General features: G+C 48.8%; 1 protein-coding gene across 2 annotated transcripts in view; it reads left to right on the top strand.

Annotated features, from left to right (window-relative positions):
• EXT2 (exostosin glycosyltransferase 2) overlaps positions 1-18,734 on the top strand; it is a 136,955-nt gene that overhangs the window by 16,540 nt on the left and 101,681 nt on the right. For both annotated transcript variants that reach the window (XM_079103028.1, XM_079103027.1), the window contains exons 5-7: positions 6,865-7,060; positions 8,748-8,887; positions 12,455-12,548. In XM_079103028.1, the coding sequence (XP_078959154.1) occupies positions 6,865-7,060; positions 8,748-8,887; positions 12,455-12,548 (430 nt within the window). The remainder of the gene's footprint in view (positions 1-6,864; positions 7,061-8,747; positions 8,888-12,454; positions 12,549-18,734) is intronic.

Raw genomic sequence — 18,734 nt, 5'->3', positions numbered from 1 at the left:
ATTACTCTCTCTTTTCTGTCTCCATGTGTCTGATTATCCTGGACATTTCCTTTAGATGTAATATAATGCAGCTTTTTATGTCTTTTCTTCTTTCACTTATCACAGTGTTTTCAAGGTTGTAACATGGAATCAGCATGTCATTTCTTTTTTTTTTCTTTTTGGCAGAATGTATTTCATCATTTAGGTGTATATCCCACATTTTGTATATCAGTTGATACATAATTTTGTATCAACTGATGGAAATTGGGGTTATTTTCACCTTTAGCTACTATGAATAATGTTGCTGTGAACATTTGTGTGTGAGTTTTTATATAGACCTGTTTCTAGTTCTGTCGGATACATACTTAAGAGTGGAATTGCTGGGCTTGATGGTAACTCTGCGTTTTAACTTTTTGAGGAACTGCCAGACCATTTTCCACAGTGGCTGTCCCATTTTACATCCTATCAACAATGTGTGAAGTTTCCAGTTTCTCCACGGCTGCATCAACGCTTGTTATAGTCTGCATTTGATTCTAGCCATCCTACTGGATATGAAGTAGTACCTCATTATGGTTTTGATTTGCATTTCCCTAATGATTAGTAACATCAAGCACCTTTTTGTGTACTTATTGGCTGTTTATATAACTGCTTTGGAGAAATGTCTATTCAGGTGATTTGGTGGTGCTGGGGATTGAACCCAGGGCTTCATGCAGGCTAAGCTGCATTCACCTTCTGTGACTAAGCTATATCCAGCTCCATTTGCCCGTTTTTAAACCCAGTTGTCTTCTTATAGAGCTGTGAGGGTTTTATATATTCCAGACACTAGACCTTCATTGGACATATGATTTGCAAATATTTTCTCCCATTCTGTCAGTTCTTTTCACTTTCTTGATAGTGTCTTTGAGGCACACAAGTTCCTGATTTTGATGGAGTCCCATTTATTTATTTCTCCTGTGGTTGCTTATACTTTTTGTGTAATATTAATGTTTAGGAAACTTGCCTGATCCAAGGTTATGAAGATTTGCACTTATATTTTCTCCTACATTTTGGGTTGTGATTTCAAGTTAATTTTTATATGTGGTGTGACTTCCTTATTTTGCATGGAAATAATCTGGTTGTCTTAGCATCACTTGTTGAAAAGAGTGTTCTCCTATTGAATGGTCTTGGTATCCTTGTTGAAAATTAACTGTCCATAGCTGTATGGTTTATTTCTGGATTTTCAGTTTAAATCTTGTTCTGTATGTCAATCCTAATGCCAGCACCACACTGGCTTGATTACTGTAGCTTTGTAGTAAATTTTGAAATAGGTGAATGTGAGTTCTACAGCTTTTTGACTTTTGCAAGTTTTAGTGGTCAAGGTCCCTTGCTTTTTAATTATTTTTGTTTATACTGTAACTTGACTAAGCGCAAATAAAAAGTAATCTAAACTCCTTTCACTTATACAACTGTAAAACTAAGACAAACTTACAAATTAAATATTTACAAAACTTACAAATTAAATATCTACAAAACTTATAACATTCGGATAACACAATTTAATGTGATAAATCAGGGTTTCTTTGACAGAAGTTGCATCTTTTAAGGTGAATATGGCATTAGCACGGGGGCTCACGGGGTTTGGCAAGCCTGCGCAGTTGTTTGTGACAGTCAGTGTACCTTTTCCTGCCGTGGTTTCTGTTTGAACCACTAGGAAGCGTCGCTTTATACAACTTATTGTGACATTGTTTGTCTTCATCTGATCCGGATATGTGATTCATATTTTTCACAACATTTTATTATGAAAATTTCTGAGCAGACAACAAATTCAAGGAAATTTGTAGTGAACATAATGTCTGCCCATCACCCAGATGCTATTATTTGTGTTTTTTCTATAATTGTTTTGTATGATTTACATTTTAAGTCTTTCCCTCTTCTCATGGGCTCGCTAACTTCAAACGTGGGCAGTTTTTCTGATGCTATAACTGAGTATCATACACAGAGTTTTTATAAAGAATAAAGCCTTCTTTGGCTTATTGGTTGAAGGTTGGGAAATTTACCATTGGGCAGCTGCATTGGGGAGGGTCTGCTTGTGGGGACTGTTGAGTCCCAGGGTGGCGTAGGGCAGCGCACTAAGTCGGAACATCCCAGCTTGGACCTCTTCTCTGCTTCTCAGGAAGCCGCAGCCCTGTTGGAATGGGGTCCCACCCTGAGGGCCTCATTTAATCCCAGTTCCCCCTAGAGGTCCCACCTCCAAATACCAGGATCAAGTTAAGTCTCCACCCTCTTAATTCTTCACAATAGGAATTAAATTTCAACATGAGTTTTGGTGGGAGTATTTAAGCCGTCAAGACACTGAATTTTTAGATTGGTATTCATTATTAAATGTGGGCAAAAATATGCCTATTCTAAATATTTTGATTGCTTTCAATATTAAAGTACAAAGATCATTCTTAGAATTTATAGACATATAGACTGGGAGAAACCGGTACAGTTCAGTGTGCTCTTTGAGGTAGATTTCTGCACGTTGAGAAAGCATGGTCTGCGTGAGCACCTGAGGCCCCCTGGGGCGGTGCACGTTTCTGTCACGTGCCATGGATGTGGATTTGGGCATGTTTCTGTAGCATGACTATGAAGAACTATTGTAAGTAGAAAAGTTCACTTCTCTGATTGCTGCTTCTGTGAGCATTTACTTGAATTAGTTATGTGATAAAACAAAAAGAATTTACCCCTTTTTCTGAAGTTTTGTAAATTATTTAATTCAGTATGGCGAAGCTCTATTGAAGGCCTGTTTGAACCAAGTATTGGGCCCAGTGGGAGAAGGAAGTTAGCTTGTCCCCCAGAGGGCATTTGGCAGTGTGTAGATGTTTTTGATTGTCACAACTGAGGAGCGTGTGTGCCGGGGGTCCCAAGCCTCCCCCAGCTTTCCACGACTTGTTAGGAGGACTCTGTGACTCTGACTGTGCGGTGGCGTGGGCTTTCTTTACCCGCGTGTGCTGACGCTCAGACTTGCAGCAGGGAGGCAGGTGTTCAGCATGAGCCATCTGGTTTGCACAGCCTGGTCACGGCGAGCCTGTTGCCAGTTCGGGGAATGATGGGAACCTTCCCCCAATCCAAGTTCCCAGACGCCAGTGAAGGGGCCAGCTTCATAAGCGAGCTTTTCAGAGGACAGCGGCCAAACCTGCGGTGTTGGCTCTTCTGCACAGTGGCACCCCGCCACAGAGAGTGGGGTGCGGCTGGGAAACCCGGGAGGCAGAGGGCTTGAGGGTTGGTCTCTTGGGGCTCGGCTGCCTCTGGCCTGCCTTGGGTACACCTTTCCTGAGACCACTTGATCTGCTCACTACAGTCATCTAGCTCTGTTCTGTTGTTCAGGACTCTTAATTCCCTCCAGATTTAATCCAGGGAAGAAAACACTGAGATGATTCAGTCAAAACAAAGGAGAACAGACCACTTGGAGCAATAAAGATCATTTTCAAATAATTAGTGTTGGAGACTTAAATTGTTATATTGGTGGTATTTTTATAGTAATTTGAACTCTAGTTTATACGAACAGATACACTGAATTTGAGATCTTAACTACATCACTGAAGGTTTCAGTTAGCTGTAAAGTTCTGTGGTTCAGTGGCTGGGTAAGGAACCTGGCGCAGCGTCAGCGGAGCACCGGAGGGCAGGGCTTGCGGGCACGCCCTCCACTGTTGCCCGGCTGGGTCTCAGCAGCCTGGCTGGGCTCCGCTCTGCCGCTTGTGTCTAGCCTGGCAGCGGTGGCATTGCTTTCGTGAAGAACATTTCCTCCCTCTCCCCAGACAAAAACAGCCACCGCAGGTATAGACACCCCCACGAGGGACCCTGGCAGAGGCAGGGTGGGCTTGCTGCCCTACGTGAGAGTTGCTCTCCCAGGGAATTCCCACATCTCCTGCGGCTGCTCCGAGCAGTGAGAGTAGTGAGAGCTGTTTTTATTTTTATTTTAAATCTCTCCCAGTAGTTTTTCAATGGGAAGCTGAGGATTGTTGCTATTGATAGCTTCTTCTCACAGCTGTGTTGGCCCCGGCTGGAATTCTTGTCATTTTCCTTCTAAAAGAAACTAAATTGGGAGTTTACAGCTATTACTATTGAGGGTGACTTCAAGTTCTCAGCATGATATTTCTTAAATTTAGATATCAGGCTGCTGGGAGGAAACATGAAAGTCGTAGCTAGTAATTTCAGTCTTCGAAAGAAAAACAAATCCACCTTTAAATTTCATTTGCTTAAAACCAAAATGAGCATATTCCCTGAGCTGCCCGTCGGGTCAGGGAGGGCTAGTGGGAGCAAGGTTAGCTCTCGTTCACATCTGTACGTCTGCGCTGGAGCTAGAGCCCTGGTGGTGTGCAGATCCGGGGAGCCCAAGGTAACCGGGTCTGGAGCGGAACCTCGTTTCTTAACAGTGGAATCAAACTGAGTCTGTCTTCGCAGGAGTTCCTTCGAGCACTGCACGTTAACATCTGTATTTCTCTGAGTTGCGCACAAGGCCTTTCTCTCTGTATCTGTGCGTCGGAAACCCTGCATGTCTGTCTAGCTCCGCAGAGGCCCTCCGCTTTCCTCTCTGCGTGTTGGTCGCTCCCTTCTCTGGCTCCCATCGTCCTCTGTCTTCACAGGGGTGGACCTTTCCACGACTTCCACGTCTGTACGTAATCAAGTGTCGCTGCCGCTGCCCCACGCTGCTCAGTGCCGCCTCCCCGCCGGCTCCCTCACGTGGTGCTCCCACTGCTGTCCCCAAGCCCTGGCTCATACTTCTCAGTTCTAGCCCTGGAGTGAAGCCACATTGCCGTCATCCTTCTGCAACCTGGGTGCCTGTTGCAGCCTGCCCAGGCTCTGACAGGCCTGGGCTGCCCACCTGCCCTCCTAACCACATCCCACGCTGGCTGTCCCCAGTGCGGAAGGCTTGCTCGCCCTTCGGGGGCTTGCTTGCCCTGCGCCGGGCCGTGCCCCTGGCCTCTGCTGCCCGGAAGCTCTCACCTCCTCTGGCTTCAGCCTTCCAGGTGCACAGCTTTCTTCATCACCCCTGCCATGTGGAAGAGGGGCCAGGAAAAGCGACCATCTCTACAACCAACACAGACCCTCTCCCCGACCCTTCTTGTCTCCAGCCACCCTCCCTCCGACCTCTGGATCTCAAACTGCCGAGGGCAGCTCTGTCAAGTAGAGCTTTCTGTGAAGGGGGACGTTTGCATTTGTGCTTTCAGTGAGCCACCAGCCACCCGTGGCCATCGAGCACTGGAAATATGGCTAGGGTGCCTGAGGAACTGGATTTTAAATTTTATTTAATTTTCATTTGGCCTAACACAGCCACCTGTGGCTGGTTCCTCCTAGACAGTGAAGTTCTAGCAAATCCGCTGACGCTGTTCTGTCCTGTGATGTGGGAAATGCCCTTTTGCTCCTAGTTCAGCTGAACAAAGAAGTCTCCAGAAGAGAGTCCAGGGGAGTTGCAGCAGCTGGCTCTGGAGTGTGCCGTGCTGCTCTCTGGGTTTATCTAGCGGCTCTGGCTGATTGACAGGTGTTCGCCTTCCTCTCCCAGCACTTGGTGCACTTTGCCCCAGAGCTTCGTGCTCCTGGAAGGAAACCGACCTTCTCAGTTTGAGAGGGACTCTTCTTTGGTGGGTGTATATGGTGAGGTTCTCCTCAGCTTGAGGCTCTAGATAAATCTAAGAAACCAAGGGGAGAAAAGCAAGCAAGCAAAACAGAGACGTGTTCACAAACTGCAGGCCTTTGGTCCTTCCTGAAGCACGCGTCATCCTGGCTTGCTGGTGGTGCTGCCGTGACACCCGTAGCCCTAGGGCTGTTCCTGCTGAGCCGTTTGAGCTGGACGTGATGTACGGGGTGCTGCTTGCAGGTCGATGGTGTTTCACTTCTTCCCGGACCTGCTTTATATTGTCTTCTCTTTGGTGATGATTCCTAGTAGTTTCCAAGCCTAGAGTCCTCCTGCTCTGGACCTGCTCTATCCTGTGGGAGTCTTGCCTTCCAGGAGGGAATTCCTCTCCATTTGGCTCCCCAAAATCTTTCCTTTGTGTTCAGACTCACTAACTTTGTGTTCACTGTTATTTATTTAGTTGAGATTCATTCCCACTCTATTGCCCAGGCTGACCTTGAACTCCTGGTTTCAGGTGATCTTCCTGACTCAGCCTCCTGACTAACTGGGACAACAGTTGTGTGCCACTGTGCCTGATTTTTACGTCCACATTTTTGTCTCTTGTGGAGATCTGCGTAGCGCTAGACTCTTGGAAATCCTTTTTGCTCTCCATTTTCTTTGAAGCATTCTTGAACCCCCACATGTTGACACTGCTTCCATACTTTGGGAATGTAGTTTTTTCTGCTTCCGGTTTTCGATTTCCTTTACTGTCCATGTGACCTTGACACTGGGGGTTCTTTCCCTGGAGCCTGTCCATGGTGTAAGGACGCCATTCTACTCTGCTAGCTGTCAAGTAGAATCACCTGCCTCCCTGTCTGAGGATTGCGGCCAGCTCTCAGTTTCTTTTCAGATCTGAGACTCAGATTTAACTCATGGTAACATTTTGACGTTCTATCCAAATAACCATTCGGTCAGCTTCTGTCTCTCTGTACATGTGTTCATCGCATGCTGTCCAGTCTTGGCATATTATGAACACTTCCTTACGACAGTAAGAACTTTCCCCAAGTAAAATTTTTATGATTGCATACTGTTTCAGAATGTGAACAAATAATAACTTATTTTCTTCCAATATATAATATTTTAAATATTCAGCAATGCTATAGAGTATACTCTCCAAAAGAAAAAAAAAATCAGCAAATGTCAAGACTGGTAAGCCAACACCTGTTGCTGTTAGTTGAATATTATAGTTTGTCAAACCTTAACTAACTTACCAACTGCAGATTTCCAGTCCTTTTCCTTCTCCTTTATAGTCCCCGGCGATACTTCCTCCTGTCCTCTCAGATGGCTGTCCATCCCGAGTACAGAGAGGAGCTGGATGCTCTGCAGGCCAAACATGGGGAGTCGGTGCTGGTGCTGGATAAGTGCACCAACCTCTCAGAGGGCATCCTCTCTGTCCGCAAGCGCTGCCACAAGCACCAGGTCTTCGATTTCCCCCAGGTGCTGCAGGTGAGTGTCCTTCTTTGACCTCTGTTGGGCTCAAAAGAGGTTGCTTCCAGGGACGAAAGCTGACCCTAGCAAATAGGAGTTGTTTTCCACAGGCACCTAGGAACATTACCCAAGGGGAGACAAAGTGCAGTATTGCTCTTTGCCTGTGCTTAGACCTTCAGCCGCCCAGGTGCCTGGGGTGTTGTTCGTAAGAAGCGTGGTCTCTGAGGGTTCATACTCCTTTCAGCTAGTCATTGTACTTCAGAAATGCAAGTCTGTAGGTTTACAGGCAGCCACATGGACAAAGCGGGCAAGTGTGTGTGCTTTACCTCTGTTTCATGGGCCAGTCTAGAACCATCCTTCTGTATGGGGGCAACTTGTGTTGCTGGACCGTGCTGTCCACAAGGTGCAGTTAGCCTTTCCTGGGAGTGGAGGGGTTTTGGGTTGCTTTTATTCTGGTTTTGGTGTTTTGTAACCCTTTACTTCAATTGTGGGTGCAGTAGTACTTCCACACCAAAGGCAAACCGTCCCTTTGGGGTGTCGTAGAGGTGAGTGTTTAGCATTCCAAGGGCACAGGGGCTGGGGAAGGAGAATTTGAGCTGTGTTCCCAGAAATACATAAAACTCAGGTGAGTTTGGGAAGAAATATCGAGGAGCTGGTGTGATTTTTTCTTTTTTTAATTTTTAAACTCTCCAGAGAGCGGGCCCATACTGAGATTGTTAAAATACTTTCTCTCAAGAAGTGTGGCCTCTTCCTCTGGAGTGTCTGCCTGATAACATGGCGATGGGAGCAGGAGTATTTAGTGACCCTCGTCTGGACAGGAGTGGCTGTCAGCACGTGTCCAAATGTGGACGCCACTGGGGAGGCCAGCCTCCATCTGCAGCTCCAGCTGCCGTCTCCCTCTCTCCCCAGAGGGGTTTGGGATATTGACTTTCTTCACTTCTTTTCTTTCCTGAACGTTCCTTTTCTCTAAAGATTAGATAATGTTGTATTTTTTGACCTTTTTTGTTTTTTTTTTTCTCTGAAGAGGTAAAAACTAGGGGAAATTGAGAGTTAGAGAAAGAGTCTTTCCTTTGGTTTGGCCTCTCATTTTCCCAAGCAGTCCCACGTTGTGGGGAGGCATTTAAGGGAGTGAGTGAAGAAGAGGTTTTTTTGAGATCTTTCCTTTGTTGGATTCATTGTTTCTCGACAGAGCGCGTCTGTCTTTATGTCTTTTCAAAGGCATTGCCCTCCTTAAATGAGTGTCTCTGCATGCCGATGCTGCTAGAAGCCCGGGGGTGGGGAGGTGAGGGAGATTTGATGCCCTCCCTTTGGGGGTCCTCTAGGAGCCCGTGTTCCCCCCAGGGGGCTGTGGTAAGCACTGTAAGCAGTGTTCAGGCCACGGCCCTGGTGTGTTCACGTGTCCACCAGTGCTGCGGAGGCTAGGCTGCAGGAGCCCGTGAGGCGGCCTGCGCAGAGGAAGCCTTTGGTGTTGCTTTGAGCATGTGCCGAGCACCAACTCACGTGGTATTGAAGTGACTCTGCGGAGCGGAAACACGAGTCTCACAGCTAGTTAAGCTTGTTTGACTTGTGTGGACTGTTGTCTTTTGGATTTTCTGAATCAAGGTGCCTCAGTGTCGCTTGGTTTTACGTCTTGGGGGGAGTTCATGGTCTGCAGGGATCGGCAAGGCTGGTTTGTAACCCCTACCCTCTGCTTGTGCTTCCACAGGAGGCTACATTCTGTGTGGTCCTTCGTGGTGCTCGGCTGGGCCAGGCCGTGTTGAGTGATGTGCTACAGGCTGGCTGTGTCCCTGTCGTCATTGCTGACTCCTATATTCTGCCTTTCTCTGAGGTTCTTGACTGGAAGAGGTGAGTATTACCGTCTAGTCAACTTTAGCTACTGGATCTGAGAGCAGTAGAAATAAACAACCCTTTGGTGACTGCACTGCATTCCTAGGTTGGAGAACTTCAGAGTGAGCATCCCTAATCTGAAAATGTAAAATCAGAAATGCTGTGAAATTGGGAAATTTTCTGAACACTGTCATGATGCCACCAGTTGAAAATTACACAATTGCCCTCATGTGACAGGTCCCAATCAGAATGCAGGTGCACCATGAAATTGCCTTCAGCCTATGCATATAGGCTGTATATGAAGCATAAGTGGATTTCTTGTTTAGTCATGGTGCTATCCCTGAGACACCTCATGCCAATATTCTAAAACCTGAAGCACTCTGGTCTAGCTTTTTGGATAAGGGCTGGCCAACCCGTATTCTTCTAGACAGTTCTGTTGTGTTTCCCATCAGGAGACTTAGAACATTGGCTTAGAGCAGTTCATAGACTGAGGCCTTTGGGCCAAATTCACAGGATGGCTGTTTTTGTAAATAACTTTTGATTGAAACTGTTGTCATGTTACTCGATCAGAGTAGAGTAATTGCACAGAAATTGTGCAGCTTACCAAACCTGAAGTATTTACTCTTTGGTCCTTTCCACAAAGCGGTTCCCACCCGCTAGCCTGGAGCAGTAGTTTCCAGCTGACGGGATAGGCCCCTCTGAGAGTTGGTTTTACTTTTTCTGGTCCTGGTGGTTGAATGCAGGACCTTGTACATGCTAGGCAATCTCTCTTCCATGGAACTGTATCCCTAGCCCTTTGTTTTGGGTACTGAGGAATGAACTCAGGGGCGTTTACCACTAAGCCACATCCCAGACCTTTGACCTTTTTTGTATTTTATTTTGAGACAGCGTCTTACTGAGTTGCTTAGGGCCTTGCTAAGTTGCTGAGGCTGGCTTTGAACTCTTGATCCTCCTGTCTCAGCCTCCCGAGTTGTTGGGATTACAGGCGTGTACTACCACCCTTTTTATTTTTTATTTTGAGACAGGGTCTTGCTAAGTTGCCTCAAACTTGTGATCCTCCTGCCTCAGCCTCCCAAGTCACTGGGATTACAGGTGTGTGCCACCACACCTGGCCTATCCTGGGGATTCTGAATTTTAAAACCACCAGTGAATCTGATTGGTGGCCACCACAGACAGCCACTGCTGTCTGTCAAATCTGTGCAGTGTACTAGCCAGTGATGGAGAGCTTCTGCCTGGATGTAAACTTGGTACCATCCCCAGGGACAGGAGCAAGGGAATCCCGCCGTGTGCTGTTTGTGGACTCTCGTGCTGTTCTCGGATTTCATCTCTCAGACTTTGGTGGTTGACTGTTGTGAACTGCTTCCTTAGCCATGTCCCTGGTCCTGCCCTTGCCTCAGGTGCTAAACTGCTGTCTTATCGCCAGCTTCTTTGATATTTTATCCAAGTCTGATCTCCACAGGTATTTGGACAATTCAAATAGCACTAATTCATCCATTTAGTTATTCATCCCATCTTTATTGAAAGCCTACTGTGAATAACATAGTTTCTGCTTCTGAGGAGACAAGGACCTGGGGTGGGGAGACAAACCACTGATTAATGCCTCCCTTGAGCATTCCTTATCTGCGATGCTGGGGACCAGAAGTGTTTCAGTTTCGGAACATTTGCATACACATAATGGGATATCTTGGGGAGGAGACCCAAATCTAAACCTGGATTCACTGAGGTTTTATATATACCTTGTAGCCTAAAGGAAATTTTACACATTATTTAAAATAATTTTTTGCGTGAAACATTTTCACCGTGTGGGATTTTCCACTTGTGGCATCACGGTGGCGCTCCAACAAAAGCTTCAGGTTTGGGATTTTGGACTTTTGTATGAGGGATGCTCAGCCTGTCCAGCCTTCTGTGGTAAATGCTGTGGCAGATACGCGACAGGGGGCCTGTGAAACCCCAAAAAGAGGAGAATAGGGGCCTGTGAAAACCCCAAAAAGAGGAGAATATGAAGTTACTCATTCTATTGCAGGGAAGTGCTGAGCTACTCCTAGCATTTATCTCCCTGTGAAAACATTTATTGAGCACCTTTTATTTGCTGGGCGTTGTTAGGTATAGGGATACCAGACACTCAGGGTCAAATCTTTGCTCCAAGAAACTCATGGTTTTTAGTAGCAGAAGATAAACAGCTAAGCCAGCGATTACCAAACACTGTGACATGACAGCCCTGCCAGGACGGGATGCTCGAGAAGCGAAGAGGAGGCAGCCATGGTTGGCGAGGGGACCCGTGAGGGCTTCTCAGGGCTGGTGACTTGAGCTGGGTGGAGCGGACATTTCTACGGAGGGATTGAGACCGGCTTGGTTGTTGTAGTCATGGATAAGGGTGGAAAGGCTTGGGTGTAAGCCAGGAACCCGGCTCTGTCGCTGGCCAACCTGTGGCGGTGACAAGTTGTCCGGTCTTTCCTGAGCCTCAGCTTTCCCGTTGGCGTAGTAGAAGCGATTGGCTTACTGAGCAAATGCTTATCACATCTTGCTGCCAGGCAGCCTGCCAGGGGCTCGGGCATGCTGGTGCGGGAGCAGGCAGCTCCGTCTGCGTGGACTAGCCTAATGGCAGAAGTGTGCTTAGATTTCAGTGCATCCCTTTATACAAGTGAGCTGCACTCTGCTCAGGGACCCGCAGGTCCCCCTGGAGCCCGCCCTCCTCTCTCACCGTGACTGGCCTGTGAGCCCCGGCCCAGCCGCTTCTCTCCCCAGTCCTCCCCGTCAGATCTTTTGCCAGCTTCTGCAGGGGTCAGGTGGTCTCCCTGCTCCTGCGCTTGCTTCCTGTCCTCTGTGCTGACACTTTGGACGGCACGATCCTGTCGGAGCCTAATCACCACTTGCCAGGCCTTTGGGTAAAACCTCCCAGTGGTTTTCTGTGTGACGGCACCATGCCCTCCTGTGGCTCGCAGTCCTGTGTGCTTGCCTTGCCGTGGCTCCCTCCTGTCTCTCCTTGGTTCCTGGGCTTCTCCACCCTACTTGCCCTGTTCCAGCCATAGTGGTTTGCGTGCTGTTCCTGAACACAACTGACATGCCGCTTCCTCCTCAGTCCTGCCTGGAGCACTCTTCCCTTGGCCGTCCCTGGCCTGCTTACCACCTCTCCTTCCTCCACTGATTTGTTCCCTGTTGTCTTCCCAGTACCCAGCACATAGTAGGTCCTCTATAAATCAGCGCTGAATAAGTGAATGGTTTTGCCTAGAGAGCTAAAGGGGGAAAGTGAATGCCGTTAACGCAGAGAAGGCAAAGAAGAATGAAAAATGGTGTGCCTGAGAGGAGGGATTTCACACACATAAGCCCTGCGAAGGGCGGAGTGTGGCGTGAAGTGACAGAGTGCCCGGAGCACACCAGCGGGGTGGCAGGGAGCCACCGGAGCTGCTCAGCAACTCCTGGGGAAGGCGGGTTAGGAGAAGGGAGAGAGAGAGGGCCCTCCCTGGAAGGATGCGGGACTGGAGCAGGCTCAGGTATAGTTTCTGCTCCTAAGAATGAAACAAGACTGCACGTGAAGAGCTTTCTGTGGAGGATTGTGTGTGTAAATTGCTCCTCTGTTTTCTCCAGAGCATCTGTGGTTGTTCCTGAGGAAAAGATGTCAGACATGTACAGTATTTTGCAGAGCATCCCACAAAGACAGATCGAGGAAATGCAGAGACAGGTGAGAGGCCAAGACCCCAGCCCTGTCGCGGGGTGGCGGGGGTGCTGATGTGCTGGACTCAGTTCTTGGACACAGGGACAGCAGCCAAATTCCAGAGTGGGGTTTGTCTCTTCCCTGTGTCAGCGGACCAGACCTACATGATAGGAAAGCAGGACCAGGTGAGTTGCATCAAGTAAGGTTCCAAGTATTAGCTCTTTGGGGTGTTCAGCTCCACCAGGGGAGGCCTGCTGTGGGTTCGGGGTCTTCCTGCCACACTGTCTCGCAGATGGGATGTCGAAGCCCTTGGAAGGTTCGCAGTCCCAGCAGGTAGTGACTGGGCCACTCCAGGGCAGTGCTTCTGGGTGGCTGTGACCGTGACAGTGCTGCTGTGCTCTGAACTAGGTTCCGGTTCAGCAGCTTTGTCACTGAGCACTCCCTCCTTCCCTGTCAAGCGTTTGTCGTTCTCCAGACTTTTCCGTGGGTGGCTCTGGCCGCTAAAGGACTCCTCTTGGTTTCCCAGTGAGTCCTACTTCTCTTTCTTGCTCCTGGAGAAATCTTACTGGAATTAGAAATTTAAGACTATCCCCAAATTGGTAATACATATATTTTTTCTGTTTCCTTCTTTAAAAATGGATTTTTGAACTCAGGGGCACTTAACCACCGAGCCACATCCCCAGCCTTTCTTGTGTTTTACTTAGAGACAGGTCTCCTAAGGTCCTGAGGCTGGCTTTGAACTTGTGATCCTCCTGCCTCAGGCTCCCAGGCCCTGGGATTAAGGCTGTGTGCCCACACCCGGCCCGGCCTACACGAGGGCGTTCTGATCGGAACACAAGCCTGAGGTCGGCGAGCTGCCCTGCCATCTGTGTCGCGGTGTATGCGCGTTCGCTCTGTGTTTGGGGCTTCCCACTGTTTCTTAACTACTGACCTCACCAGATGTTAATGAATCAGAAAATCGGTTTTGATATCTGTAGGTTTTTATTCCGAACCTGTGGTTCTTAAAACTTCTGTTGAGGAAAATGCCCTTTGAGCCTCAGGGAGTGTTACTTTTTGCGGCATCTGTATTGATGAACAGAACCAATTACAGAATCGCATGCTGAATCGCATTCCATAAGAAGAAACCGGGGAGGTAAAATCGAGCAGGTCCTGTCCATTGACCTCTCTTCCCACCACCCTGCCAGTCCTCCAGGTTGAGAGAGCCGTCGTTTTTCAGAGCAGAGGCCCTGCCGCTGGCTCACGGAGTACGTTGTTCGCAGGAGCCCCGGGCCTGAGGCCAGCCGGCTGGTCGTGTCAGGCTGGGAGTCATGAACTGTTGAGACGGAGTGAATGCAGTCATTGAAAACAGGGTGCTGCACGTTACGTGGGTTCCACGAGACACACTGGGCATCAGTGGGCTTGGGCTGGAGGCCTGGCCCTGCCCCTCTTGATGCGTGGCCGTGATAAGTCACCCTTACCTAGTCTCTCCTTTTCTTATTTGTGAAATGAAGGGCTTGGCTAGATCCCCTCCCACGTTCCATGGAGCTATTTAAGAACTCCACGAAGCTCCCGTCCTGGAAAGGCTGTTACTCTCCCTGGCAACATCAACAGCCCAGCAGTCCCCTCTTCTCCCCCGAGCACCTCTGTCCACAAGGGTCAGTCGCTGCTGTGGTGGTGAACGCCCTGCCTTACCCCGTTCTACACAGGAAGGGCCTTCCGGGCCCTCTCTCCTGGGGCTGCTGACTGTCCACACGTTGGTGCACATTAGTTTGCTTCCCTCTCTCCGAGTTTCCATGTTCCCAAGGTGACCTCCTTTCTCCTCCAGTCCCACAGTTCTAGACTGGACTGATCCCAACTAGATGTGAGGTGATCTGGTTGAAGCGATTCCCAGTTAGGTTTAAAGGATGACTGGGTTCAAGTGCTACTGCATGCCCGTGTCATCCTCCCCTCCCCCAACTTGTGACAGCTAAAAATGTCTCTAGAAATTGCCAGAAGTTCCCCTTGGGGTCGTGGGACAAAACTCCTTTGATTGAAAACCACTGTTCTGTTAATAATGTGTCATCTGTAAGATCAGAGAGTGTTTTCGTCTGCTTTGTGAGACTACAGTGAAATACCTTAGTCAGCTTATCAAGAGAAGGGGCTTATGTCGCTCACAGTTCGGAGGTTCAAGTCCAAGACGTGGCAGTTACACCTCTGATGAGGGCAGTAGATGGCAATGGTGGAAACGCTTGGAGGAGAGGTCACATCACTGGTCAGGGAGCAGAAAAAAGGGGGCTGGTCAGGGTCCACAAGCCCCTTTGAGGGCACACTCCCTGTGACTTCTCTCCCATGAGGCCTCACCTCTTAAACGTCCACAGCGCTTCCAGGACTGCCTCCCAGGACCAAGCCTTTTCCTGTGGGCTGTTGGGAGACTGCAGCAAAGAGAGTGAAGGTTCTTTTTGTTCTATAACAAAATATGCTCTCTCTAAACTGTGCTTGTCATTTTGCCTTGACCTTGGCAGGAGTAAGTAAAAACATAGCACACACCTGACTCTAAAAAGTTGCTCTGTCTTCATGAATTCTCCCAAGGAAGGTCAGGTTTGGGTCATCTTGTAAGACAGACAAGATCCTTTAGGGGCATCCGTGGCTGATAGCTTAGTGCTCCTAGGTGATTGCCAGAAAGAACTGAGACAGGAAACAGGCCCTCTTTTGGGAGCTGCATGGACAGCTGTGGCCAGCAGAGGTCTCCATCCACTCTTAAGTGACTCATTTTCAGTGTTTAAATCTTTCCAAGAAGTCCCAAATGCCCTGAGCTGCCGTTCTTCATAGGAGCGTGATCCTCTTCGCTGCATAGTGAAGAAGAGACCGTGCTTAGCTCAGGGGTGCGTGCTCCTGGTTGAGAGAGGGCGAGTTTCTGAATTGATCCAGAAACGTGGGGTGGGGTCTTGGTGAGGAAGCATCGCAGCAGCCGTCTACAGCTTCGAGTTTGGGATCAGCAAGGCTACGGTCGCACTGGCACTGAGCCCTGGGAGTTCAGTTGTTCAAGGGAGAAAAACATTCTTCCTGGCAGGGGAGGGATTAATTCCCTCTTGACTTAGCTGAGATTGTGGAGTTGCCATTAAGTCACACATGAGGCTGGAGCTTCGAGCCAGAGAGCTGCAGTTACGTGAGCAGTTTTGGAGGCAAGTGCAGCAGAGAGGAGCATCTCTGCGAAACACTGCCGAAGGCCACCAGCGAGCAGTGGCTGCACGGGACAGGCACAGGACAGTCTTGTGGGGTGCACGAGGGCTTTGGGGGAAGTTAAGCGGTTCCTTGAGTCAGCAGAGCGTAATAGTTGTAGCAGTGTGAAGCTGACTTACTGTGTGTCCTCTAGTTGTCTTATGAGCTAACTAGCCAGTTGATTGATTTACTGAAGTCCTAGTTGTTGCCGTGGAGAGTATGGGTGATAGTAAGGAATCTGTGATTCCACCACAAGGCCCTCTCCTCCCCTGGGGTATATGGTGTGCTCTCAGAGAAGGTTGAGGAGAGGACACCAGCTTTCTACAGCGTGTTAGGGGCCTGGAGTGGTAGGAAGGAGCCATCTGTTGGGACAGATGGATTAGAGGTGACATCTGAGGCAGGCTTAGGACAAGGCTTTTCTTATTTTGGAAGGCAGGAGGAGATGTGCACATAAACGTTTCTCTGTAGTCAAATGGCACCTTTGTATCCCTGGTGCCCTGGATCCACAAGAAAAGGCAGACGAGCGAGGGTCTTGGCAGGCTGGGTGGACTCCGGGCTGTATAGTTAGGAATGTGTGTGAGGTGGGGCGGGAGGTGTAAGTGGATCCCCAGTTTATCTGTTGAGCAGAGTTTCCAAACATTCTTTTATTGGTCAGTGGCTCCACCAGCAGTGACCTCTCACCTCAGCCACACTAGGAGGTGGAAGTCAGGAGCCTGCCTTGCCTTTGAACTCTTCTTTGTACTCAATTGACTGGGAGCCTTTGAGGTGGCAGAAACATTCAGCATCTTCTCTGCTCTCCAGACTTTAACGCTCGGGCTAAGTTAAAAGGCCGGTTTCCTCTCCGTCTGCGACACTGCTCCATCTCGGCGTACCCTCATGTTTTCTCGAAAAGTGTACCAACTATGTATGCTGCAGAGATACTGTGGACTGCTTAGGAAAAGTCGAAACGCTTCTGTGTAACAAAATCATCCCAGGTCTGTGGTGTTCTTCCCACCAGTGCCCTCCCAACCAGCGGGCTGTAGCTGTGATCTGGGCAGGCGCAGGAGAGGCCCCCGGCAGCAGTGTGTGCCTGCTCCAGCGCAGGTGCTTTATGGGTAGAGAGCCCTGACCAGGGGGCTCTCGTTGTGTCCTGTTGACACAGTCTTCACACACTGAACTATGATATTTGGTCACCAGAGTTTAGCAGCCACAAATCTGAAGGGGAAAAAAAAGGGGACTACACGCAGGGGTCTCTGGGATGCCAGTCCATTGTGCAAAGGAACTCCCAGCCTCCTGGCGGACTCACAGGCAGCATCTCAGGGCTTGCTGTGTCCTGGGCGTGGCAGCACAGGATGGCAGAATCCCTGGATTCACAGGAGTGCATGTCTGCTTGGTTTTCATCATTTGGCTTCTGGCCTCCAAATGAGCCTTGCCATCAGTCTGACATTCGAGTCTCGATTTAGTCCTCCCACAGCTGTTACTGATGGGTATCCTGAACCTTTAAGCTAAGGTTTAATTTTGTTTTGTGTATCTATTGTTAAAATACTGGATCTTATATGAGGCGCTTTGTAAAATTCTCATTGTAGAATGTTTAACTTTTGCTTTTTAAGAGTGTTCTCTGATTCGCTTAAAGGCCTGAACCCTCACGTGTCTGGAAACCTCAGCAGCCTAGACCCATGATTATCTGTGGTTCCCGGTGCTGCTGGCTCGACTGTCATGTCCCGACCGTTATATAGCAGTCTCTGTCCCTTTCTCTCTCATTCCCCACCCCAACACAAGTGCCGTTTACAAAGCAGACTTTTAGCGGAGGAGTGAGATAGGCCGTTAGAAGAGTGATCGGAATTTTTACATGAAGACACCGAGGCTGCAGAGACTTGAAGTAATGCTCCCAAGACCACACAGCCTGTGCGGACAGGCGGGAGCTCACGCTGCTCCGCTGCCGCGGCAGTGCAGCCCGCAGAGGAGCTGGGCCTGGGTCGCCGGCGAGGTTGGGCTGAACTCCCAGTAATTCAAGCTGACTGCTCATTGACTGGTCTTCCCCAGAGTGGTTGCTTGAGACAGTTAAGGCTGGACACATCCCTGGAAGTGCGTTGGGGGATGTGGGAAAGGTCTCGCTTCTAATTTCCACGACTGTGTTGTCTGTCATTCTTATTCGCCCTGCCCAGCTGTGAAATCGAGAATTTTTTTTAATATTCATAAACTAGATTCTCAGGGCTTTAAAAAAATGCCAGTGATTCCTTTCCAGCCCCCAAGTGCCGCTCCAAGCTGTTTCCCAGTCTGTTTTCCAACTTCCCTTAAGAGCTCCTTCATCAGGCTGGGGTGCAGCTCCGTGGTAGAGTGTGCCTTCCGCCGGAGGCTGGGGTCAGGCCCAGCTCTCTGCGTGGGGTGGGGTCAGGTGGGGCTACTGCACTGCTGTCCCTTAAACAGAGCACGTGGACCAATCTCTGGGGTCCTTCCTGTGAAAGTGGAACGGATAGCTGTGGTTCCGGCAGAGCGAGGCCCTTTGGCCCGTGGAGAGCCTAGGTGGCGGGTGCAATTCTGCTGTCTTTCCGATTTCCTAAGGCTCCTTTAGGTAGCACTGAGAACTGTGTTTGGGTTTTCCTGTGTGTATTGTTTGGAACTCTTAAGGAAGAACATTTTTGTGTGTGTATGTGTTTGACTTTCTTTTTTCCAACTTTGGTATTAAGAACCTTGTTGGAAAAAGACTTTTACCAAGTATCTGATGGGAAGCCAAGAAAAGCATTTTAATAGAACTGTCTCAAATTTATAGTGCACTGGGGCCTGTAAATAAATTTTCCTGTCTTTAAGGTTTGGACTGATTTGCTGTTGTTTTGTATGGCTTCTGCGATTTAAATCCTCACAGTCCAGATGGAGAGACCGTGGAGCAGCCCTCCCTGGCAGCCTGGGCATACCTTGTCTGTGGCAAGTAGAACCAAGTAGTGGATGGGACTCTGTCACTACTGGGTCACTTATCTGGCTGTGATACCATTTTCAGTTATCTGGTAACTTTTCCTAGAACAGCCAACTTAAGCATTCTCTGAATTTAAGAGAACTAGG

This window comes from Sciurus vulgaris (assembly GCF_902686455.1).
Source record: "Sciurus vulgaris genome assembly, chromosome: 11".
NCBI classification, from domain to species: Eukaryota; Metazoa; Chordata; class Mammalia; order Rodentia; family Sciuridae; genus Sciurus; species Sciurus vulgaris.
Note: the sequence above shows the minus strand (reverse complement) of the source record. Positions and strands in the feature narration are given on the sequence as shown.